At 40.4% G+C, this 26,983-nt stretch overlaps 1 protein-coding gene across 6 annotated transcripts in view; it reads left to right on the forward strand.

Annotated features, from left to right (window-relative positions):
* The window catches only part of ATP8A1 (ATPase phospholipid transporting 8A1), a 194,740-nt gene that overhangs the window by 99,313 nt on the left and 68,444 nt on the right, over nucleotides 1-26,983 (forward strand). For all 6 annotated transcript variants that reach the window (XM_075567160.1, XM_075567150.1, XM_075567179.1 and 3 more), the window contains 4 exons: nucleotides 3,505-3,644; nucleotides 16,977-17,115; nucleotides 24,482-24,546; nucleotides 26,287-26,459. In XM_075567160.1, coding sequence (XP_075423275.1) covers nucleotides 3,505-3,644; nucleotides 16,977-17,115; nucleotides 24,482-24,546; nucleotides 26,287-26,459 — 517 coding nt within the window. The remainder of the gene's footprint in view (nucleotides 1-3,504; nucleotides 3,645-16,976; nucleotides 17,116-24,481; nucleotides 24,547-26,286; nucleotides 26,460-26,983) is intronic.

Consider the following 26,983-nt stretch of genomic DNA (forward strand, 5'->3'; position numbering starts at 1 on the left):
ATCATTGCCTTTAATCGGCTGGTACTGCTTTGGGGTCTCCAGTTCAATGTATCAAGGTAATTGCTGGTGGCCATTGTACATACTTACTAAAATAAGCATAAGCAATAGTAAGTGTGCCCTTAAGTGAGCTACAGTATTTACTGTACTCAAAAAATACAAAATGACAAAAACATCTTTACATTTGTTGCCAGCCTCTAACACAGGGTGGCCAACTCGTGGCCCATGGTCCATATGTGGCCCTTCAGTGCTTTGTGCAGCCCCTGAAAAGAAAAGTCACTGCTGGCAGAGGGACCATAGAGACATGGGAGAGGAGAAGCCAGAGTGCCCCCTAACCAGCTCCTCTCCTGAGCTCCTATGGACCAGAGCCCATGGTGGGCTCCCAAGCGGCACAGGGTATAGTGAGTATATGAAAACACACAGAACCACCTTGCTCACCATACAGAAGAAGATTGTTTAGACGGTGCAGAGGGAAAGTAATATGCAAAACACAAACAAGTGACCAAAGGAGGTCACTAAAAGTCCCTAAAAGTTTCACTCATTCCATAATATAATATATTACATAAAGTACCAGTTTAATAACTAGTACCAATAATATGAAAGTATATACACAGACCAACTGGGAATAGTGGTATAGTGACGTCATTACGTTGACGGTCACGTGGGTTGCGACGGAGCGTGCATGCAGCTCCTACTGCTGAGAGACACTAAGGAACGCTGTACACACAGGGCATCTACCATACTGCCGTCCTTGCAGCATCAGTTATCAGGTTGTATACTTCCTGTCTCATTGCAGGCTATTTATACCTTATACACCTGCTTACATGTCTATACCTGTTTACTTATAACATCTGGTGAATTTATTATATACCTTATCCACTGTACCAACTATAATAACAGTGTTTACTATTCAAGTTGTGACATAGTAATGTCTTCTCCTGGTATACTTTGTCTCTAGTAGTGTGGGATTTCCCCTTGTTTAGAAGCTGCTACTTTGCATGATGTTATGGTGAGGCTACATAGCCGTGTTAATATATTTTGGACCCTACCTCCATATATATATATACTCTATGGGGTTACCAATATAGGTTCATATTAACCCCTATATTCACCATATTTTTCTTGTCTCGCCCACTAGGGGATCTTTTTAGTTTTTGTAATTTAGTTGTCATTTTATGCATTTCGTCAGATTTTATTGTGTAATAAAACTTCATATATTTGTTTGTCGTGCAATAGCTTAGTTTGTGTGGATAATTCCCAGTTGGTCTGTGTATATACTTTCATATTATTGGTAATAGTTATTAAACTGGTACTTTATGTAATATATTATATTATGGAATGAGTGCAACTTTTAGGGGCTTTTAGTGACCCCCTTTGGTCACTTGTTTGTCTTTTGTATAGTGAGTATATACCCCGACTGCTTGCAGCTCCACATGGGCTGGCTATGGAGACCAAGGTAGGGACAATCACCCCTGCCTCCTTGTCCCCCACTGCCTTCCCTCCTGTCACCCCCTTGTCCCACGGTCACACTATAAGCCCCAATGACCCTTTTATCAACCACCGCTCCCCCCTGTGATCTCCTTGCCCCCCTTACAGCCACTTATACCAACTGCCATCCCCGCCACCCCATCTGCCTTGCCGCCACCTTATGTTGCCTTGCCGTCGCGCGTCGCCTCTCCTCTGTGCGTCGCCTCGCCGTCGTCACCTCCCTTCCCCTCACACTTGTACTCGTGTCGGGTTATACAATGTGTCAGTATACAGTGTGTCAGTGTGTAGTGCCATCTGGCCACGTGTCGAGGTATAATGCGGAGCATAACCTGGCAGCACTAGACACTGGCACAGTCAGGTTATGCTCTGTGTCGGTGCATACAGGTATTAATTTGAATTTTCATCTTATTGTGGCCCTTTCACAATGACACTGGTGAATTCTGGTTCCAACTGTGTCAACTTGACAACCCCTGTTCTACCCTATCGGTCCTTTAAATTCTAGTAATATGGCAAACTCCTAAAGAGATTGAATTACAGCTACTGGGACCCCTCTACTGTACAAGAAGCGCTGTATGGGAATGGATGGCATCAGAAGTGTGGTGCACTGAACACCACCCTCTGCCAATATCTGAGAAGGAAGAAATACTAGTTGCAGAGGAAAGAAGCTTTTCCGATATGCTTTTTGACCCTGCCAATTTTCCATTTTACTGAATAAAACATTCTTTACACTTCTCTTGTTTGACCATGGTTATGAATGTGGTCCTAAAACTTGTAAATGTGATCACCAAATAGTTTATTTTTTAGAAATTGCATTTCCTTTTTTTTTTTTTTTTTAAATGTAGTCCACGTAGTGAATAACAATCAAACTCATCGCAACTACTGTGCAATCCTTGTTCATACCTGGATGCTTGAATGCTTTTATTGTGCTGCTGCAACTGTACAAAAACAGGGCAATTTCAACGCATTCTGTACTTCCCTGTTGCTTTAGTCATAGAGCTGCTAACTTGTGTTCTTATTTATATTTAGTTTTATGTTCTTCAGAGATGGCTTCAAACAAATGTACATAATATGAATGTCTTTGTAACAACCACTTAACATTTGCATTACCATCTTTGTTTTATTAGTACATCACCAAAAACAATTGATTTTCACCTCATGAAACAATCAGTTCAGCTTATGGGGTCCCAAAAATATAATTTAAACAATTTATCAGTGTGACACACACACACTTTCATGGGAGCACAGGTTTCAAACATGTCCGCTACTTAGGTTTATCTGTTAGGCTAATGATGGCACCATAATTATTAGCTTAGCTCTATTCTTTTGTTTGCAAAGCAATTTTGATGAATGGCAAAGTCTAGTCACCAAAATACATTTGTTTATATGTTTAAAAAAAAAAAGCCTGCTCGTGGGGAACCATGCAAATGAGAAGTTTAAACAAATGAATTTACAAAGTAACCTTTTCTGTTAAGGTTCAGTCTGCTGCGTTTAACCTATTAAACATGTCCCTACCCCAAGTTCACTTTTGTCCTTGCCCCTTTAAGTAGAATACAGTATGTAAGGTTATGTTTGTGTTGCAACCCGTTTTTCAGAAATATAAAAATAGTATTATAAGAGGGTCATGAACAGGTCAGGTTTTAAGGATATCCCTGCTTCAGCACAGTTGGTTCAATCAGAGGCTCTGTCTTCGACTGAGTCACCTGTGCTGAAGCTGGGATATCCTTAAAACCTGACCTGTTGGTGACCCTTGACAACTGGAGTTGGCCAGCCTTGGTCTAACCTTTCAATGTCTGCAAGCTCTGGCCTGGCAGGCATCGTTTTGACTTCCAAGCTTGACCTTTTGCCTTGGCCTTTCCTGTTACAAATTGAAGGTACAGACCTCCAAGGGGTTACGGGGAACTTACTTTACTAAAATGTCAATAGAGCATGAAAGCAGTGCAATAATGAAAGCATGGGGGTTTGTTCCATATTCATTTAATTTGTTCTGTATTAATTGAATGCCGTGTGTTTGTTTTTTAGGTTTAAGAACACTCTGCTTTGCTGTTGCCGAGATTCCTGAAAGCATCTATGAAGAATGGTTGGAGGTCTACCACAGGGCCTCAACGTCCGTACAAAACAGATCTCTGAAACTGGAGGAGAGCTATGAATTGATAGAGAAAGTAAGTTCAATGACCACCTGGAAGTATATAGTCTTTTTATAGGTAAGTACAATAGCTATGTTTTACACTTGGTGATGTGCCGTTTTCTTTACTTTTGTAGGTAATACACATTTTTCAGAAGTTTTAACGATCGGAGGGGTCAAGTTAGCGATAACGCCCCAACCAATCAGAACTTGGCGTGACAGTGTTGGTCCATATGTTAAGACACATTTTAGGATTTAGAAATGGTTACATTTTGCAAATTGGTATTGGAGCAGGTCTGTACAAAAATTGTACATTTAACCAATTAAATGGGCCATTTCTGCATTTTGGCCCCAGCTTGATCTACCTCTTTAGTAAGTGTAGCCCTTGTACCCCCACCCTATGTGAAATTGGGGTCATCTGCTTCTCTGGCTACTCCATTTACGTGTTGTGCTGTACCTGTGTGGCAACAGAAGGGCTGAGTGCTCCGCGGTGTTGTGGGGAGAACAGGACAGGTTTACAAGTTTCCTTATTCATGGTGCAGCGCATCCAGTCAGCATGGGTCCTTTGGATGGAAGGAGAGTCCATACTGACCCTGTTCTTCATTCTCAGACCGTGATCACACTGGTGATGGTACAACTGTGTTTATTGGCAGGTACATATCTCACAGCATGGCATTGCTTTCTTCTTTGCATAGTGCTCCTCCTAGTGAGACCCAGGGTAGCTGGTACTCACTCCACAGGGGGAGGAAAGAGACACACCTACTTTTATGAGAATGCCAGTATTTAAACTCTTTGGGTGTGATTGTAACTCTGTCTCATAACAAGACAGATCTGGATACTGATAGGCCATCGCATCCAGTATGGGGCCCAAGCCGTATCCGCCCCTCAGGCTGACACTCTGGCTGTTGCTAGGCCTGCCCTTGGATAGATCTAATGTATCCAAGGCTGCAAAGCACACAGGGCCTTTTTGAAGGAATTAGCCCTTCCACTGCCCGCACTTATCAGGACTTACACTGGTAGGGCCCAGGAAAAGAAGTAGCGGCCGGAGGCTAGGCTACATAAGTTAAACTGTTTTAATATTCTGCCTAGTTATGCCTTTTTGTGTAAAAAGTAATAGAAATGTAACTGATTTTACCACACAGAGATTAAATCCATTCTCGTCAATGGGACAAGAGACACAGGATGTTCTAGGTTTTATTACAGTGTGTACTTACTTAATAGCTACTATGACTTCCTACTATTTACAACGCCTGTACTCGGACGTATATAAAATTGTGGCTCATCGTGTGCAATAGCTTTGCCATTAATTATTTTTAATTTCTTCTCTTGTGGGTCCTTAAGTCACAATTTACCCACTAAAATCTTATTGCCCAAATCAAATGGATAAGAGCCTAGAGCTTCCCTGACACGGAGAGGGAGTAGGTGGCGTGATACCGTTTATTGGACCAACAAGTAGTTGATATGTTGCAAGCTTTCGAATCCTTTGGGGTCCTTCATCGGGTATGTTACTACATGGAAGAAAGGACCAACACTGCACCCCACCCTTCTTTGCTGGCATGGAGAAGGCGTTTAGCATATTGAGTAGATGTAATTGTACCTTATTTTCAGCCTCTTCTTCACTATTCAGGACAAGCAACCAAGTTCAGGCTGATAATTATAAAAAGTTTAAATGAATTAAAAAAAAAAAAAAAAAAAAAAAAAAAAAAAAAAAACTTATTCCTGACTTGGTTGCTGCTTTACACCTAAAGTATGTAGCCCTGGCTGTTATAGCTAAGGAATACAGCAAATTAAAGCTCAAGGCAGCATTACAGTACCTTCATATTGTTTTACTTTTTAAATAAACCTGTGTTGTTTAGTATGCTTATTGCATTTTCATTTTAAATGTCTCCCTCTACCCTCCCCGCTTCTCTGGCTGCCCTTTTTAATGCGTTTTAATGTTAAGCTTCCTTGGGTTGCTACAGCAACCATTTAGGAAACCACATCACTTCCTTGAAATAGTCAGCCATATTGCATGCCCTGGGAAGCAAGATCTTCACAGATCGATCAGCAGCTAAGATAATGACATTGCCTTTAACACATTTATTTGGAGGGGGAAAATGGCAAGCGGCAGAGAGCCCCTTTGAAGACAATGAAAAGGTATAACACTCCCAATCTGCACTTCTCAATTTCTTTAGCCCTGAATCAAATCTGCAATTTAAACAATATATGATTTTTGTGAACCAGGAATGGTTATGGCAGAAATAGTGTAATTTAAATAACACCCAGCCAGAGACTTGTAAATCGCAGGATCGGTGCTATAGGTGGAAGCAAACGAAAGGGGAAAAAATGCCCTATTTCATGGCACTGTAGATAACAAAGAAACAGGCACATGGTCTTAATCAGCATCATTAAGGTTTAATGTGCCATGAAAACCAACGTTTCGGCAGTACAATACTGCCTTTCTCAAGGTTCACGTGTACTGCAGAAACGTTGGTTTTCATAGCACATTAAACCTTATTGTTGCTGATTTAAGACCGTGTTCCTGTTTCTTCATTACCTCCTGGACTACTTTGGGATGTCAGGAGCTCCCTAGAACCAGTGCACCGGCAGCTAAGTACCCCTCGTTTACCAGTGTGACTGAGTGCGTGCACTACCTTCTATCTATTTCGTGACACTCCATATCCTACCAACATAACACAATTTCAGATTATCTGTACAATAAAAGTTATTACTCCTAAATAAGATCGCAGAGAAGACTTGTTCCTTGTATGCACGCAATCCTTGGAATAATGTAATGAGTTGAAAAGTGTATCCAACGTAATAGTGATTATATACAAATGTACTTACTAAAGGTCTGATTGGAAATGACCAACAAGGACTGTAAACATCTGAACAGCTGGTGCAGTCTGTATCGCATCCACTGGAGACGTAAGGAATTACAATAAACTTTTAATCAGTCCTAAAAAAAAAAAATTAGTGTTGGGACTGTTGGGTTCCCTTAACAGGTGATGCAAATAAATTAAATAGATAAGGTTAAAATATCCAGTACTGCAGGGATAAACCCTGAAAGTGTTAGCTCAGGTATACTCTGTTAATGTGTCCCCTTCTGGTACCAAGGTTGCAGAGATTAGTACATTTGTTGTGGCTAAATAACAAATGACAATTCTGTGGTATAGCACTGATGTAAGGCTTACAAGGAGACTACAAATATGATTATAATCTTATCCAGCCTGGGCATTCAGCCAGTGTGTTCTAAGACACATCAATGTTGGACAGAACCAACGATGTACTAATATGATCTCTGACTGCAGTAGATTCAATAAAGTCTGACATATACTAGAGTGTAAATGGGTAACTAGTGTGAAAAGGGGGGGAGGAGGTAACGGGGTGCTTTATGAATCACTAGTAAAAAATGTGAAGTAACTGTGCTTGATAAAGCTAGCTCAATATAAATGGGCAAATGGCAAACACTCCCTAAAGAGCAGCAGTTGGTGGGCTGCAGACCAGTCCAAAGCTGCGTTCAATTGTCTCTCCTGTGTCCTTGAACTAGATCGATGCACACTAAAATGCTGGTGCTCAAAACCGACGTATGTTTCACAAGTACACCTTTTCAAGGTAACGCCCATCCGTTGATGCCAGGAGAGGGGTTTAAGTAGCGTTCTGGCATGATGGTGATTTGATAATGAGTTGTAAATACAGGCGGGTTCCGCTCTATGGCCCCACCGTAAAGTGAAAATCGCCATAAAGCAGAAACGGCAATTTTCGGTGTCTCTGGAATCCCCCCTCGACCTCGGCAGCTTTCGTTCTGCCATGTGCAGACATGGCCGTCCCCTTCTCGGTACCGCCATATGAGCGGAACGCCATAAAGCGGGGACCTACTGTATACATACAGTACTTATACACACATACATATATGTAAAGAAAAAAGTTAGTGCGCTCCAAACGAATTGTATAACCAACCTAAAAAAACTCAAGTAATGGGATCATTAGGGTTTGGTGAAAAAATGCAACTAATAGAATTGATGGCTTGCAGCATCAAGATAAAGTGGAAAGTGTAAAAAATTGAGAGCAATGAATCACATAGTAAGAAATGTATACAATTTATGATATCAATGACATATAAAATGCACACAAAGTGCCACACAATAGAGTATATTTGTAGCGGTAGAGGAATGGTTATAAAGTTGAAACAAATTAACCAGTACCACACCTAGAGGGACAAAGCTTGTTGGTTAAAGAAATAAATTGCCACTGGAGAAAAAGAGTCCTGTTGTAACAGTCCACACTCATAGATTTTTTTTAGGCAGCGCAGATAGGGAATGCACCCGCTCTCGGCTTTGCAGTGAAAGAGCCGCTCTCGTCTTTGGAATGAGGTCAGGTAAAGGTCAGGTTCGCCTCCGCCTCTCTCTTGTCACTTGATCGTTCAACACTTGCTGCTCTGCTCCAAACGGACACCGGTTACGGAATGCACCTGCTTCCAGTGGTCACGTGACATCAGACAGGGAGGTTCTCTGGAGATCATTACACCTGGCTTGTGCTGCTTGTGACGCATAAATAATACATACCTTATACAGATGTTTTCACATAAACTTGAATTGTTGAATGAAATTCGCAATTTAGTAATATACTCTGCAACAGACTTTGAGCAAAGCAAGATTATGACCGTTAATACATTTTGGCAAACGTGGTACAGTATGAGTCCCTGCATTTGCATTTCTAACGCTCGCTTGCAAAACTCTGGTCATCTCCCCTTTTTTTCCCAATATGTTTTCTCACGGAAATAAACCTGGCATTAGTTTTTCTCCCAGAGAGATTTCCAGTCTCATATGAAGATAATATATTATTTTCTACTTATAACTGGTCTTTAAGGTAATAAGGTGCTTTACAATTGTAGTTGAGACATTCTTGCAAGCATCTTTAGAGTAGAAACTTGGAATTGTATTTCTAGCCCTGGGTTTAGTTTAAAAGGGACATATAATCATGATAGCCAATTACTAAAGCATGAGTAATTTCCCTCAAATCCCACCGCTGAGGCTCCAGTCAAAACACCCAGTCTGGTGTATTCAAGACTAACACTTGAACCACGACACGACTCGTCATTTTTAGGACTACCATAATGAAAAGCATAACCCATATGCCAAATCAAATACAGCTGTGGTTATTGATGATTAACTTAAAAGCCCCATACAACGTAGAACCCCCTCCCCCCCCCTTCCTATAAATAGTAATGTCCTATTTAGTGCGTGTTTTTCTTTACTGCCTCAGGACAAATCTAATTTAATATAAGGTTTAGCTAATGTTGTACTTGTTTCTACATTCCATAACACATTTGGTGTTATTTTAAACTCTTTTCACGGAGGACCCTGCAATGTGTTACAGATTTCATCAGGAGCAGAGGCGCTAATAGAGCAGTGACTATGAAATGGGGAAAGAGCTTTCCGATTTCAGTCTTGGCCGGGGCTAACATTACATTGCCCTAGGTGGCGTGCTGTGCTGTGCTGATGCGGTATAAAAAAGAAAAATGTGTTTTCTTTTTTACATGATGCTATGCATCATGCAAAGAGACCTGTGAGATATTTACAACTCCTGTACAAAATATATGAAGAGCTTTCATGTTGGTCCAATAACCCCAACCGTAACCTGTAGATTCCTCAAACTACATGTTTGCCTTTCCTAAAGGAAAATATTCATTTTTGTATCAAAGGACCATTGTAGGTTTCAAAGTAATCAACTACAGCCCCCCCCCCCCCTGCCCCACTTCAAAATGAACATGGTCTATCATACACTCTGACTCCTTCATGCAGGAAATATATTATTAAGAAGCCAGAGAGTCTAAGTGCATCTCAATGCCCGGCAATGTAGGTTTTTCTGTGACTTGCTCTCCTCGTTTACCAGATGCTTTATTTTTCTGTTTGTAAATAAATGGAAGCAGATAGTCAGAAAATGAATTTTTTGTGATGGCCCATAATGTTGTTTATGCCTTGACCTTCTTGGCTGCTATCCTCTTCTTTCATTACGTGCAATCTTGTCCTCCATTCTCTCACCTCATGCGACCTCTTACTCCCCATACCTGCACATATTTTCCACTCCTCACTCTGCTCAGGCATCTTTCAAACTTGCACTAGTTGCACCTATCCTTGCAAACACTCTTGGTCATAGTTCTTTCTATGGATCACCCTGCTTTTTGCATTTAAGCTTCTTGAATGTCTTGTCTATTTATGTTTATTCAATTTCCGCAACATACATACTCTTACACCCATTGCAATCTGGCTTCTAAACCCGCCCATCCCACTGTAACAGCCCACATGAAAATAATTTATCTCAACAATGAAAAATATCAAGGGCTCTACTCCCTTCTAATTTAGTTTGATCTCTCTGCTGCTCTTGACATGGTCAACCACTCTACTCCTGCAAATTCTTCACTCTCTTGGTATCTGTAACAAAGTCCTGTCCTAGTTCCCCTTTTATCTTTGTAACTGTTTCTTATATGACTATTGCTAGCAATTAATTTTTCGCCTGATGACATGCCTCAGTGGTTTGTCCTGGGACAATTCCTCTAACCCAGGGGTGCGCAAACTGGGGAGGTGCAAAATTTTCCAGGGAGTGCGCGGCAGTTAGAGGCCCCGCACTCTTCCCCAAGGCATTTAAATTAAATGCCGGTGGATCGCGCGAGGCCTCTGCAACTTTCTTTCCCTTGTCTACGGCAACGCAGCATCAAATGACTTTGGTGGGGTCACGTGATCCCAAGGCGTAATTTGACACCGGAGACAAGCTAAGGAGGGGGACGCGAGCAAGAAGAGAGAGCCGGCAGGAGGTTGCAGACTGAAACGCTTGCGTACCTCTGCTCTAACCTGACAGTCTCACTAGCTTCTTATACCACCCTTTTGCAGATGACACACAAATGTATCTTTCAACCTGTACGCTTACTCCTGACATCCATTCCCAAGTTATGGATTGTCTCTCTCATGCAGGATGTCCTTCAGTTGCCTAAAATGTAACATATCTAAAAGAACGCATCATAATCCCATCTAAGCCATTCCCAATTACTTCATTTTTTGTCAGTCAATAACACTACCATTTATCCAGTCGTCCATGCATGGTTTACAGTATGTGTGATATTAGACTCCTCTTTACTTCTCTGCTTGCATTCATGCTCTTACTAAATCTTGCCATTTTCCGTATTCAAAATTGCAAGAATTGTCCATTGCATCTCTTGCTCTACAACTCTAATGCATGCCCTTATTTTCTCTTAACTTGACTATTGCCTTCCCGACTCCCATCTCCATATTCTGCCACCTTTTAAAAATGCTGCTGGTAGTTATCTCACTCTCTCCTAGATCTGTCTCTGCATCTGTATCTCTCCTCCTGAAATTCCCAGCAAATTCTCCTTCTACCCCTTCTTGTCCATTATGCTCTACTCAAGACTGTCTTCTCTCTGCTCCATTTGTCTCTACAGCACTCGTGTCTGAAACCTTTCTCACTTGTGGCTCCCTACCTGTGGAACTCCCTCCCCAACATTTGAAAATATACATCCTTCCCCACCCCCCATTATTTCATTTAGATAGTCAATGCTGTAGCACAGGGATGGTCTTATTAATTTTGTAAAGCGCTGCATACATCAATGGCGCTATGTAAAAAAATATATAGACGTACAGAGCAGAATTTTTTTAAACATGACTTCAAATTATGTCACTTGAATTATGGCATGTTAACCTAGAGAATTCTAATTTAATAACCACAATTATCTGAATTCAGTTGGTACACTTGATAATATTGTTATTACGTTTCTTCAGGGAGTGATTTTAATGCTCTTTACGCCTATATCTATATTTTAGAAGTGAACTGTAAATATCTGCAATATTACATCCTTAGCAATATATGTTGGAGAGCATTCAGCCACATAACCATTTTGATGGTTGTTTCCAAATTTAACATGTTATCTATCTTCACAAAGTAGGTAACACAGCCTATTTGAAATAAAATATACATTTATACAATTAATTATTGGATAAAGAGCAAATATGAATATTTTTCACAATATTTCACATGATAGTTTCATGGTTAATGGTGTGAATAATGTTTGGGATTAGTAATTCCTGAGGGGTTACAATTTCAAACAGATGTTCCATTATTTCTGACTTTCACAACCTGTTTTCCATCACAAAATGCAAAGAAAACACCCTATTTTATAAGTAATAATTCCCAGAGACTTGTGCTTTTATCATGATGTATGTATTCTGCTCCAAGCATTTTACTATACTCAATTGTTGTCTGTGGACACTGGATATTAACACTTAAACTTATTTATTAGAGGGGTGTTGTTTTGTTAAGTATCAGGATCATAAAATGGTTAGACTTTTTCTAATGACCTTTCCCCTCTTACTCCACAGTATTGAGCATGGAAAAAAAATCATCTGCTCTTTCCCAGTGGGTGGAAATAATGAATAGCAAAACTGTAATGTTGTAGAAATCAAACTGTGCCACCAACGGCAGCTATTTTGTTTTATTTTAATTTAGTCCCTACTTTCTTTCAGAATCTTTTAACCATTTCTCATGTATTTCTGCCATTGTCCCTTTTCTGGACAATGAGAATTGTCAACAACTCAATGAGATTGAGTTCCGAAAAAATTGATGGAGCATGATATTGTTTAATGTCAGATTGACAACACATTTGAAGGTTGCGTTGGAAAGCAGAGAAATGCTTGATCATTTTATGATTTTGTACAGATCCGTGTCCAGAAATATTGCCTCCTAAATGGTCGGAAGTTTTGATATATTTTACAGAGATTTATTTAGGATTTTATATATAAATATGTATATCTATGGATAGATCTTAAACTCAAAAATAGTTTTCCACAAAAGAGAGCAGCACAGAACACGTAAAAAAAAAAAATTGCCAGCTTCCCAATTTTTTTTAATTTTTTTCTGAATTGGAAGACCACTAAAGTTTAAATTAAAATGAACGTTTATTTGGTGCGATGTGTAATTACGATGATGTATAACAGCCGGCAGACTCGTTCATTCCTCTGAAATTTTTCCATTCACGGTTATTTATCTTCCGATGCAAGATATCTTGGCAGTGTCCTGCTGAGTCGTCCTATATATTCCTATAGTCAATCGTCCAGAGGAACCGCACACGGAATGGTGTTCAAAAGATTTCAAATAAGAGTATGATAATAAACGTCAAGTCTTACTGAGTGAACACAATGTTTCAGCGGGACACCTGATGAAGGCGTGTTGATTCTGGCCCCCTAACTCCCCATCCTCTCTAGCAAATAAGGGTATGTAATAATAAACAGTGAGTTTTGCAATCTATTGGACACCATTCTGTGGGCCGGTTACTCTGTTTCATTATCTCATTCACTGTATCACGTGCACTAAGCAGATTTGCTTGTGAACAACCCGGATAATTATGTTTGAGAAAAAATTGACCTGGAAACCTGTATGAGCTAGGTAAGTGGTTTTCAAAACATTTTTTAGTTAAGGAACCCTATATATTATAAAATTCTGCTGAACTCTATCCCTCTCTAATAGCGCGTCTGAGATCAGATGCATTGTAAGGAGCCCCAACCCTCTCTAATAGCACGTCTGAGATCAGATGCATTGTAAGGAGCCCCAACCCTCTCTAATAGCACGTTTGAGATCAGATGCATTGTAAGGAGCCCCAACTCTCTCTAATAGCATGTCCAATGTTGAAAAACACTGGGCTACGTACATACATCTTTTTATTGTCATATGTGGTTTTAGCAGCTTCTACGCTCTCTGTTTTCTATTCACCAAAATGTTCATGTTGAATATATATATTTAAAACACAGACAAAGCTCAGTGCACATCCAGAAAAACTTATATACGGTACTGTGCCTAAATATACATATATAAATAACCATTTAAATGTGGGAGGGAGTGAGCTTCAATTAGGTAGGAGGTTGCATATATAATCACACTGGATCTACAGTTTGTGGCTGCAATATCTCACTCATTTTCATATGCCTTCCCTCTTGGTTGTGATCTCTTCCATTGTGTTGGTTTGGTAGACATGTGAGGGCAAATATGAGAATCATTCAAAATATATTAATTATTAAATAATCATATTTGTTCCAATAAATAGGGGTACTGCCACACAGCTGCTTATCCCATTTTTAATGCATGAAGCACATGAAGATAAAGAGACTAGCCCATAATAAGAAGAACCGGTCACTGAGGTTTTACCTGCTTTTAGGGACAGTGATGGTACTATTAGCTTACTCCTTGTCTGTTATATAACGGGTATAATGGGATAAAACCTCAGTCTCCCATTGGGACCATTATCAATTAATCATATAAATATCCGGAGTCTGCTGCCCAAACTGGATGAACTAAGGGCATGGTGCCGTATTCATAAACCCAAAGCCATCATTCTCACAGAAACATGGCTAACCCCTAAAACTCCCGATGCAAATATTGCCATTCAGGGATACTCCATTTCTAGGAGAGATAGGTCAAAGAGAGGAGGAGGGGTGTTATTTTATATTGCAGACACCTTACAATTTACACTGTTCAATTGCCCCCCCAAGCCCACCCTCTCTTGAAATCCTAGTTGGCATAATATGCCTCCCCTTTTCTAAGCCCATCTTGCTTGCTGGCATCTACCGCCCCTCTACAATCCCTGACTGATATCACCCAGTTTCTTGGCTCCATTTCCTCTCTGAATGAAAAGAGTGAGCTACTAGTTCTTGGGGATTTCAACTTCAATTGGCTTGACCCTAAAAACCACAAAATCCAGATACAAATCAAATCGCTTAACCTATCGCAACTCATTTCCCAACCCACACGGACAAAACTGAAATCGCACAACCATTCCTTGCTTGACTGGATTCTCTCCTCAAATCCCAGCAGAATCCAATCCTCTGGAATCCTTCCTGACATTTTCAGTGACCATGCAATAGTGTACTGTGTAAGGAAAATTAAACCGCCCCAATCAAGCCCTAAAGTTCTCCTCACTAGAACATTTAGAAACTTTAACCCACAACAGTTTCTGGCTGACCTTACCAACTGCCCTTGGCACAGAATCGATTTAATTCCCGACCCTGATTCTGCGCTTGACTATTTCCAATCCGAGTTTTTAAAACTCTGATACCCATGCTCCACTATGCAGAATAAGGGTACGGGGGTCCCACCTTCCATGGGTTACACCTGACCTTATAGCACTCTACCAGTTCAGGGATGCCTTGTGGAAAAGCCACAAAGTAACTGGCACTACCAAGAATCTCAATCACTACAGATACCTGCGGAAACATGTGCACAAGGCATGCAAAAGCACAATATTACTCTGACAATCTCCTCCAGAATACATCAAACCCAGCTAACTTCTGGAAGGTTATCAACAACATATTCCAGCCTTTTAACCACCAACAGCCAAGTAATATCACTAAGGGGGATATTACTCCGACAAACCCCAATGACATTGCAAATGCATTCAACGATTACTTTGTGGTGTGTGTTACTAACTTATTAGCGAAACTCAACCCAAACCGCAAACCTGAATCTCATCCTGGGAGTACCCATATAGCCCCACCCCCTCCCAACACTGCCCACAATTTTCAATTTGGCCCAGTATCTGAAGAGGAGATTACACAAGCGCTCCTCAAACTAAAACTAAGCAGCCAATGTGGACCTGACTTACTACAATCTAGGTTCCTAAGACTTGGTGCCCCAGCAATTTCCAAACCAATTGCTTCCATAGTCAACTCTATCCTGTCTGCAGGCCATATCACTAAGACCTGGAAAACTGCCAGAGTTGTCCCAATCTTCAAGAGTGGGGACAAAAACACTGTCTCAAACTACAGGCCATTCTCCCTTCTCCCAATCCTATCCAAAGTCATGGAAAAATGTGTCCACTCCCAACTAAGCGATTACTATACCAAGACAAATTTCCCTAGCCAATTCCAATCTAGCTTTCACTCTACCGTAACTACCCTGCTAAAAGTTTGCAATGAAATCCAGTGTGGAATGGAACGTGGTCAACTCACTGGTGCAATATTCCTAGATTTTGCAAAGGCTTTTGATACTGTTGATCATGCTATACTGCTTAAACTCCAGAGCTCTGGAATAGGGAAGCATGCTTTAAACTGGTTTCAGTCCTACCTATCGGGTAGATCCCAACATGTGTCCATCTCAGGCTCTAACTCCAACCCCTTGGATATCACCTGTGGCGTCCCGCAAGGCTCTGTTCTGGGGCCCCTACTCTTCCCAGTGTTCATTAATGATCTTCCCACAGCTTGTAAGGAAGCTTCAATACACATGTATGCAGATGACACAATCCTATATACACACAGCCATAGCCTCTATGACCTTGAACACATACTTCAGTCTGACTTTTTGAAACTCGAAAACTTTCCCAAAACAAACTGTTTTTAAACACTGACAAGACTGTAACAATGGTATTTGGGACCAAGACTAAATTTTTAAAGCTTCCAGTGACTGAGCTCCAGATCAGAACCAACGCTAACACCACCCTAACTCCTGTTACTAGTTTTAAATACCTGGGCATATGGTTTGACTCACACTTAACATTCGGAATGCACATTGATGCCCTGACATCCAAAACCTATGCCAAACTAGGTGTACTTTACAGGAACAAATCCTCCCTAAGCCTGCTGGTCGAAAGCGTATTGCACAGCAGATGCTAATGCCAATTATCGACTATGGAGACATAGTATATGGCTCAGCACCCCAAACCCACCTTGGCAAACTTGACACCCTCTACAATTCAATTTGTCGTTTCGTTCTCCAATGCAACTACAACACACATCACTGCGAAATGCTCAAAGAACTAGATTGGTCATCACTCGAGTCTAGGCGCTAAGTTCACCTTTCCTGTCTTGCCTTCAAATACTTTCTGGCCAAGATACCCACCTATCTGAACAAGCTCCTCACCCCTACCACATGCAGCACTTATCATCTGAGATCTGACTCCAAAAGACTGTTCATGGTCCCAAGGCTCAACAAAGTATCCGGCCGCTCCTCCTTCTCTTACCGTGCACCCCAAAACTGGAACAACCTACTGGAGACTCTTACATCCACCACCAGTTTAAGTTCTTTCAAAACTAAGGCTGTCTCACATTTTAATCTGGTCTGTAACTGTTACATAAGCCTATAATATACATCTTCTCTAACTGTGCATGCAATGTATTGTATATAATGTATACCCTGTTCATTTATGTAACTGTATTTGTAACCATGTATTATTTGTCATATTAACTATGTCCAGGACATACTTGAAAACGAGAGGTAACTTTCAATGTATTACTTCCTGGTAAAACATTTTATAAATAAATTAAATAAATAAAATATTTGAACCGTATAACTGTTCTAGAATATATTGTATATACATTGTTTCATTGTTTTCTAGAATCTCCATTTACTTGGAGCCACAGCCATTGAAGACAAGCTGCAAGACGAGGTGCCAGAAACAATAGAGACGCTCATGAAGGCGGACATCAAAATTTGGATTCTGACAGGAGACAAACAAGAAACAGCCATCAATATTGGTAAGGTAACAGGGTTTCAAATCCAGCTACTCAGAACGTTTCTAAAAATACCACAACATCAAATGTAATGTTTTCCTTCCGTCATTAATTTGCATTCAATAGGTTTTTAATGTTGCAACATACAGATGTAGCGCCCGTTATTTTAAACTATAGTGCAGGCTAACGTGTTTATTGAAAAAAATGTAGAAGGTGTGTGGTGCTCCAAAAAACAGCCTATTATTTTGAAAATACACTTGATTGAAGATTCCTGCAAATGTGTACTCCCCAACGGATAAACACAAATTGTATCCCAAATATGTTTGAACAATCAAAGCTCCATGATAAACCGACTAGTGGACTAGGGTCCCCACAAGCACTGTAGTAAGGGACCTCACAGGTTAAGTGATCCAACATAATATATCGGAATGGAGATACAGTAACTCACTCATTATAGAGGGCTTGATCCAGATTGTCCAGACTTTATCCACAGCAGGAGGTGTGCTTCCAATTCTTCAGTGTGCTAACCAGAAAGATAGATAGGAAAAGCAGGCACCAACAGTACAGGACCTTGATAAAGAGCTCACGCTCGAAACGCGTTGGGGGGCTCTGTACCCCATAATGTGGTTGTTTTTTGCTGGAATCCATTAAATAATTATTTTTAATGGGCACACGCTCTTTGGATGTTCTTTCATTTTTTCGTTGGTCCTGTACTGTTGGTGCCTGCTTTTTCCTATCTATCTTTCTGGTTAACATGTTTATTGCAATGCTCACGAGCACGTTGAAAAAAAATGGAAGTTTTTTTTTTTTTTGTTTGTTTTTTTACCAGAAAAGTTTAGCAATCATTTTTGGTTTTGGAATAGAGACTCCGTATGAAAATTGCATATCCGCTAATGCTGATAATTATAATTTATGAAATGAAAGTAGTGTTGCGCTAGGGCTTAGGTAGGGTTTAACTGGGGTTATCTTATATTATCACCTTAAACCTAGACTTTATTTTCTATAACCTTAACATAGCCCAACCACTACTCCTCCAAGCCCTACTATAACGTTATATTAAGTCCGTGAACCATCATTTAAAAAAACTACTCCCTTGTTCTATAGTACCCATTTGGACTACAGGAGGTTTGGGAATGTCTCTCTGAGGAAGAGTGCACAAACCCCCATTGTGGACTCCATCTTGGACTGTTAATTCCTCACACAGGTTTTTCCTGTTTTTATTGACACTGCATTCGTATAATAAGGTTCAGCGCTTTTTAGATCTGTTTTTTTCCTCTGCCCCATGACTTGGTGGCTACGTCATGCCCTTGGAGTGCTCTTTTTCCAGGGGAGATTGTGCTGGGTTCCTATGGGCTGCAGGACGTGATCGGCTGTGCAGGGAAATGGAAGAGGAGAGCAGCGGCTCTTCTGTTTCTGGGCTAAGGGCCGCAGCCATCACGTGATCGCTCTGAGGAGCAGTCACATGATCGCTTGTTTGGGAGTCTGTGGCACTATGTGCTGCGGCATGTCTGCCGCTCAAGAGGATAAACTAAAATCAATATTTTCTCATTAAATTATTACCTGTTAGCTACTTAAATATAAGGTTATTATTACTTTAAATAAATGTGGAAAATATGTGGTACCACCTGTTCCTTACGTTTTATGTCTGATCCTGATTTTGGATTTCCATAATTAACAAGACCTAATACTTTTTTTTCTGTAAGTGGCCCAGTAGATGGCACTGCTGCTTTGCAATCAGAATGATTTCAAGGAACACTGTTCCAGAAGTGCTATATTTACCTTTTAAAGCTGCAGTTCAAGCTGTCATTTAATTTTATATATATATATATATAATCATTGCTTTGATATTATTCTACGTGTTTTCTGTGTTTACTTTGTCCTGTTCATGCTCCTTGCATCCCTTTTTATTCCCTCTGCTCACTATCCGTTTGCATTTATTGTGGTTTACTGATTCATTTCTTTATCATTGATGTCTGCCCAGTGAGTCAGGGCTGTTCTTATGTATACATGTATTATGACTTTTTTTCTGGGGAACACGCATCCTGGTAAACTATGGGGACCTTCCAGATACTATTTTTACATATGAAAACTTTGTTATACTCTGACAGCTGGTGACGTCAGTTGCTTGTCCTTATCTCCGCTTTTAGCATATTGGTGGGATTGGCTCATGTGCTAGGTGGTTGCTATAGCTCCACACTTTGTTTATATATACACCGGTAGCCAGTGGTGTCATTTGTATTAGTCTCCACCTTTACAATGAAGCTTCTTCCTCTGCGCATGCGTGAGGTTACTCCGAGTGCTGCGGGTTGTCAGGGACGCCAGCGGGTCTCCCTCAGGCGATTTTTTTTGCGATCGCGAGCTAGAGAGGTGCTGGAGAAGGTACCCCAATACTTTTAACATTTGGAGCTAGATAATAATAAAGTTTATAACCTTAGAACTTGGACAGTATGTGATTTATGTCTTAAAGGCATTGTATGCTAATTTGTGTTGTATGCGCATGCTCAGCAGTGCTGTTCAGATAAGCAGCAGGGATTACACAGTTGCTTTAAATTAGATAATTAAGATATTGATGCTTTTTTGTGTGTGTTCTCCCTATATATTCTGTCCCTGCATCATTGACTATCAAATTGAAAAGCCAGTATAACCAGCCTCACACTGAGACCCAAAAGGTCGAAACAGCTGTCTGTGGGTAGGTTTACTTGCTATGCATCTTAATCCAGGCTGTGCTGAAAAGCTGTGCAATGCAGCATGCATAAGCTTATAGGGATCCATGTCAAAATGGATTTGAAGCAAAAGGTGGCACTGTGTGCTCATTTGCATGTCATTCACCAGAATCCCTTGCTGCAGTGGAAGCACTGTATGCTAGGCGATAATGGTGAAAGGCAGGGTTGCAGATGAGCACACAGTAATATTTTCATTTGCTATATATATGTATGTGTATATCGCAGTGTTCGACAAACCTATACATTTGCTCGCCCCGGGCGAGTGGATTTAACCCCCGGGCGAGTAAATATTGGCCGAAGCAGCACACGTTTGGTATTAGGTGGCGAGTAGATTTTTTTATGTGGCGAGTAGATTTTTTGGTGATTTGTCAACCACTGTATATGTATATATATATGTATATATACACTGACAGCCAAAGTTCTGTGGGGAAGATCATGTGACCAGGCAGGCACTAGATGCAATTGGTTCACTGCTAGAGAGAGGGCAGGGCTCAAAGGTGATGCTGTTTCAGAAGAGGATGTGACTTTGTAAATAGTTGCTATAGGAACAAAAATGCTTGCAACATTAGAATACATTCAAAATGTCCTTAAAATTGTTTATTTTTTATTTTTTTAAATGCTACAAGTATTTTCTCATAGTACAGAACTGATGCTTATTGCTTGTACTGCAGCTTTAATATAAAAATTCTTATATTGCGCTCACAGTGTAATGTATACTGTATGTAGCACATGTTCACCACCTCTGGGAAATCTTGTCATGGCTACTGCTTAGTGTAGTGCTGGTTACCTGTGAGGTGCAGGAGAGATGAGGTACCCTCAATTTAGTGGGGGAAGACAGGTAGACTTTTGGGGATTCCTCTGATTCTTTCTTCTTGGTATCAGCCCCTCCAGACATAGTGGGGTTCAGCAAGGCTGAAGGCTGTCCCCGCTATGACAGTCCTTACTTTTAGTACCTCCCTCCACACAGACTGCCGCGGAGCCAGAAGTATAAATGAGGATAGTCTTTATTACAGCAGCCACTGCTGGTGTTGGTACAGCATATGCTCCAGTTGATAAGGTAATCCCTGGCTTCTGGATGGTAATGGTGAGGCCTCTCTGGATTAGGTTAGTGCCTCAGCCCATGAGGGACTGAGCACATGTCTCACTCCCAGCCGGGAGGAGAGCTCAGAGCTCCTACCCCATGACGGGATAGTCTGGAACCCCAATCACTAACTGAAGGACCCACCCCTAACGTCTGAACTTCATAGTATAATTTAAGCACTTCCTTCCTGTAGCTCAAAGAGGGAGAGCCCAATATATGCAACACCACTCCTGTCACTCAGGAAGTCAGCATGAGGAGGGGGAAAACCCCATAGGACAGCCTGTCACTGTCTGTGTCTTACTAGAACTTACATGACAGGGCAGGTAGAGAGATAGCTGGACCAGCCATCGCTATATGTTTTTAGAATTTTGCGTGCACAAGAAGTCCCCACCCCTGTAGAGATTACAATCTAATGTTTGGGCATGAGGCACAGGGAGATAAAGTGACTTACACAAGGTCACAAGTAGCTGACCTCTCATTTTAAAGTCAGTGTCCTTGTCATTCAATGCCTTTACTCACTGAGACTCCTTCAAACAATGTCAACCAAACTAGCTCTATGGAACTGAAGTAGATTATTCCATGGAATTAATTACCCACTGAAAATTTGCTGCAGATCTCCAGATTCAGGCAAAAGTTTATTTTGTATATACATGAATGAAACCAGCAGACAAACACTTCTTGTATTTGTAATCCGTGGCTTTAGTAAGATGTGTAATTTGCAGGGCAGGAAATTGGTAGAGAATTCACATGATGTTCTGGTCTGCCACATTGTGATTTAGATCAGCGGGGCGCAAACTTTTTTCCCTGCGCCCCCCTGCCGGCGTTCCCCTCACTCCCGCACCCCCCCCTAACTCCCACTTACCTGCGCTCCGGCGTCATGACGGCACGTTGCCATAGCAACGTGACGTCACATGACCTCGCGGCGTCGTTTTGCCGTCGCGTTGCCATGGCGACGCAGGAAGGAAGCCGCCGGAGCCTAGGTAAGTAAAGGTTTACAGAGGCCCTACAGCTCCCCCGGCACTTAATTTATGTGCATGCGGGAAGCGCACGGGACCTCTGTAAATCTCGCGCCCCCCCGCCGGCAGTCTCGCGCCCCCCTGCCGGCAGTCTCGCGCCCCCCCTGGGGGTCGCGCCCCACAGTTTGCGCACCGCTGATTTAGATGATGGTGACTGTGATCCAAGTCAGGATTTCATTAGCTGCAGTATGTATCTTAATGTGGAAGAATCTTCCCCCAAACAGGACAGGTGAACGGCAGCACAGCAATAGATGGAGAGAGGCTGAGGGTGAATTAAAAGCAGACTTTATTCAAACATCGTGCTGTCAGGTCCTCTGACGCGTTTCGGTCCGTGGGACCTTTGTCAAAGATGTATCTTAATGTATATAACATGTATCTTAATGTGTTTAAAGATGTCATATGGCCAGCGCAAGGTTTGCTTGTTTTTTTGTAGCCCTACGTATATATATATATATTGACTTATTGCTCAAGTAAATTACATAATAGATGAGGTTTAAAAAAAACATCTCCATCGAGTTCAACCTAAGTTAAATTGTGAACAGTTCTTTTATATTTTCATATTCAGGCTTCCTTTACCACTCTTACAGTCTCGGATTGATTTTGTAACTTCAGCAGATTCTAGATACCTATGAAAGTTACACATACAGTACTCGAAAAAAATCCACTCACCTGTAAAAAGTGGCATGTAGAGCTGAATGACAACAGCTGCTGAACCTCTTTGGGAGCAGAGCTATTAATCACCACTCTGTTTGCCGAAGTCACGACTCCCAATGCCTTGTGTAGTGCTGTGCAAGGCATTGTGGGGGACGACTTTGGGAAGTGAATCAAGGATTGACCACTCCTGCTTCAGCAGCGGCGGTCTTTCCTGCACCAGCCCTCGCAGTGGACGTGTGGCCTCTGGCGATTGGCCAGTGCAGGTTAATAACGGGTTTCGAGCCACGCCTACAACGTATCTCCTCTGTCAGATATATCGCAATTATACTACATTAATGATTGTAATACGGTAAGGTTTATTCTGCTGACATAAAACATTATCTGGATATACAATTGGCACACAAAAAATATCCAAGGGGATAGAATAGATTCCTCTTATTGCCCTCTATATTCTATTATTTTTACAAGTATAAGACAAGGCTGTCCTAGCAAAACAAGTGTGCTGATATTGCCTTTTTTATGTTATTGAATCGGTATACTCAGTTAAAAACAAAAATAATAAAAATTTTATTACATCAAAAATAATAATCAGTGACTCTTTTCTATCCCCTTGGATATTTTTTGTGTGCTCCCAGTTTATCCACATGCACCTTGTTATTACACATATATACTCACCAAAAGTTTTTTTTTTAAAAGGATGAGCGGTTTATTAATCTTTTGGATAAACAACCACATGGTTTGTGAAGAAAAATATATAAACTGCCCTGTCTCTACTAATTCTGCTTAAAATGTATGGCCTTGATGGTAATCTCTTTTCCTCCTCCTCCTGTTAGATTTACAATATATTCATTGTTTGCTATGTCTTTTAATGGCTTGCCTAAATAACATTAGGATTGTGAAACAGAACACATGATTATCTACTGTAGTTTAGTTTTAATTTATTTAAATACACGCCGTTTTGAAAGTTATGAACCATAATGAGAGCTGCAATGTCCTAATATTTGATATACAACACAATCTCATTCTAACAATGATAAGTTACGTTTCTAATACAGCGGATATGCAAAAGAAGAGATGTGCAGCACTACTGATAATGGAAAAGGTGACTGGGACTGTGCACTAAATGATATATACACTTAACCTCCATTGGTGTAGTATATTGCAATGGCTGCCAACCCGTTAATCTGACTACCCTGGTCAGAAAGGGAACCACTGTTGCCGTAACAGTATTAGATTTTTTTGCACACTTTTTTTAATACAGCAGATAGGAGAAATGGGTTGGGCAGTTCATGTCTATTTCTTCAGAAGAAAAAACAAAGCAAGATCAAATTCGGGTACAAAATCTGTACGCTTTGTCTGTTCTATTTTCACAAACTGTGTCTGATAACAGGACACGGAGCACTTTATCACATTACCCATTGTTTAGTGCACTATTTAAACTAATCTTTACCAGGTAGGTGCCAAGTATCTGAAAAGTAGTTGTAGCATTTTCTACAACTTGTTTGTCTTGCATCATGGAATTACAAGACCTTTTTTTTTAGATTCCTAAAGTGCGAATATGTGAACATGAATGCACCATGAAATGTAAACCATGGTTGCAAGACATCTTGTGGAGCATATGATGGATAAATTGTGGTGACCTTATGATTTTCAAAAATAACTTGTCTGGTAATGTGATACTTTTTGGGATATTAAATGACAGCCCTGTGTGTTAACTTGGTTCTTCCCATATGAAATGCTGTTATTCTGTAATTTGATCTACTGTAGCTGGCAAATATTTCTCAACTTTTTTTTTTTTCTCCGTTAGATTCTGTCCTAATTCTGTTTTGTAGCTTTGTTCCTTTGGTTCGGATGGTGCTCTATGCAGGGGAACAATAAAACCAAATACCGTAATTGGGTCTGTTTTCTTTCAACAGGACATTCTTGCAAACTGTTGACTAAAAATATGGGACTGATAGTTATAAATGAAGGCTCCCTTGATGTGAGTATTATTTTCCATGCTTAGTCAGACTTGTGTTTTGTGTGAATAAGTACAGTAATGTTAACATTTTCTCCTGTTGCCATCAACCAATGAACACGTTCCTGGCCTGACCACTAAAAGGTTTCAATAAGAAAGGAATGATTGAATGAACACGATGGCTTCATTGGTCTTACAAATAATGTCTTTATGCGCAAAATCTTACCCTGCCTGCTGAAAACTGGATCAACAATACAGCCCTTTATTTGTTCTCCTCTCTCGACCATATAGGAGAAAGCATAACTTTCCATATATGAAATTAGAAGCAGCACCAGCCTTTTAGTTACTTTTGTATGCTAGAAGGATGGTTTTTACTTGAATTGCAGGCTTGCTAATTATTGCTGACTGACCTTTGTGGAGCAGCCTACGGTAGGACATGGTCAAACTAGTGACATCAATAAGTTTCACATGTTCAATTAGGCGATTGATGTCTTAAACATCAGAACGGTATACTATTAGTAACTTTCATCACGTTGCAATGTTTACAAATATTGGCAGAATGAGCCTTAAAAAAATAAATGAAGTTTACGGTTTTGTTGCCATTTAACTTTTATTTCGTAATCTTTCCTAGTTACTATAAAATAGGTAGATTATGCTTAAACCTGATTTGGTAGGAATTGAATGACTAGTTCTTGCCTCCATTGTAAAAACAAAGAAAATACTTGAAACTTTTGTTGATGTTAACACATATATGTATGTATGTGTGTGCGTGTGTATGTGTGTACTGTATGTGTAATGTATATATATTTTTTTTTTTTTTTTTTTAAAGCAATATTTCTCAAAAACTAGCAGAAGATTTCACCATGAAAGATGTGACCATAATGAGATCTACACAATACCACTTACTAAAAAGGATATATGAGATAAAATAAAATACCCATGTATTAACTTTAACAACCAAAGATAACATTTGTAGAGCTATGTTTTTTAATGATATTACGGCACACTGTACATTTCAAACATTCAACGTTCCAGGGGAAAAGCCACCTAGAGAATGTATATGTACATAGTCTTGGATGTGATGAACTGTCAACTTTGCTGTCTTTGAAAGTGTGCCAGCAAAAAGATTGGAATATTTCCTTTTTAAAATCACAAAATATAAACATTGTGCATGACAACTGGTAATTGGAAAAAAAAAAAAACAGTACAGGTATCTATTTGCATAGTGCATAATTATCACATTCAATGTATGGTACATTAAGGGAACACATCAATACACAATATATTGTTGTACCTTGACTGGTGTTCCAATTGCAGGGTTTGAATAGTTAACTAGTATATCATGCCCATTTGAATTATGATGCTCAGAGATTTATGTATTTTACAATTCACCTACACCCACAAAACCCGCAACTGTTTAAGACCCTTTATTTTATCCAAATGAAATGCAGAAAAATGTGCCTTTCATTTTGACACATACTATAAATCCTATGTATGGCAAGAAGCCACTGGTACTTGCAGTGAACGAAGAATGTAGCACGTTACCAAGAATTCAGGACACTATTTAAACTGCTATCATCTTTGAAATGAAGACTTGGATCTTAACCATTCAAATGAATTATTTTTAGATTCCAAACTTTGAAGCAGATCTTGTAGTCGCAGAGTTCTATTTCACATTTTGACATTTTTGCATGGTGTACATTACCCGCATGCGTGTTTTACAGTATGTGTGTGTGCTGAAGCATTTGTATCTTTTTACAACAGGCAACACGGGAGACTTTGAGTCATCACTGCAGCAATCTTGGAGATGCTTTGAGAAAGGAGAATGACTTTGCTCTGATTATTGATGGCAAATCACTGAAGTATGCCCTGACATTTGGTGTAAGGCAGAGTTTCCTAGACCTGGCTCTTTCATGTAAAGCGGTTATTTGTTGCAGGTAACTTCATGAGTGTGTTTCCTAATTCCTTGCATCATGACCTGTAATTCTGCACTGATGAGTTTCTACCCAAGCCGTTTTGCTTTATAGTTTCCTTCAGTCCCGTTTTTAAACACCATACCTTTAGAGCAGTTGTGTTTTTACCTATACAGTAATTATATAGTGAAATTATGTGGAACCCCAACACGTCTGAGATCAGATGCATTGTAAGGAACCCCAACCCTCTCTAATAATGTGTCTGAGATCAGATGTATTGTAAATTCTTCTGTATTTGGTACCATTTTCAAGTGACTGGGAAATTGCAGGGAACCCTTTAGGGATGCCTGGGGGACCCCCCCCCCCCTTTCCTGTGACCCATCGTCAAATGACGACACGGGACACAGACCCTCATTCTCTCCCGTCTCGATTACTGTAACCTCTTGTTGTCCGGCCTTCCTGCCTCTCACCTGTCTCCCCTACAATCTATCCTAAACGCTGCCGCCAGAATCACTCTACTCTTTCCTAAATCTGTCTCAGCATCTCCC

Source organism: Ascaphus truei, chromosome 1 (assembly GCF_040206685.1).
Source record: "Ascaphus truei isolate aAscTru1 chromosome 1, aAscTru1.hap1, whole genome shotgun sequence".
Lineage (NCBI taxonomy): Eukaryota > Metazoa > Chordata > Amphibia > Anura > Ascaphidae > Ascaphus > Ascaphus truei.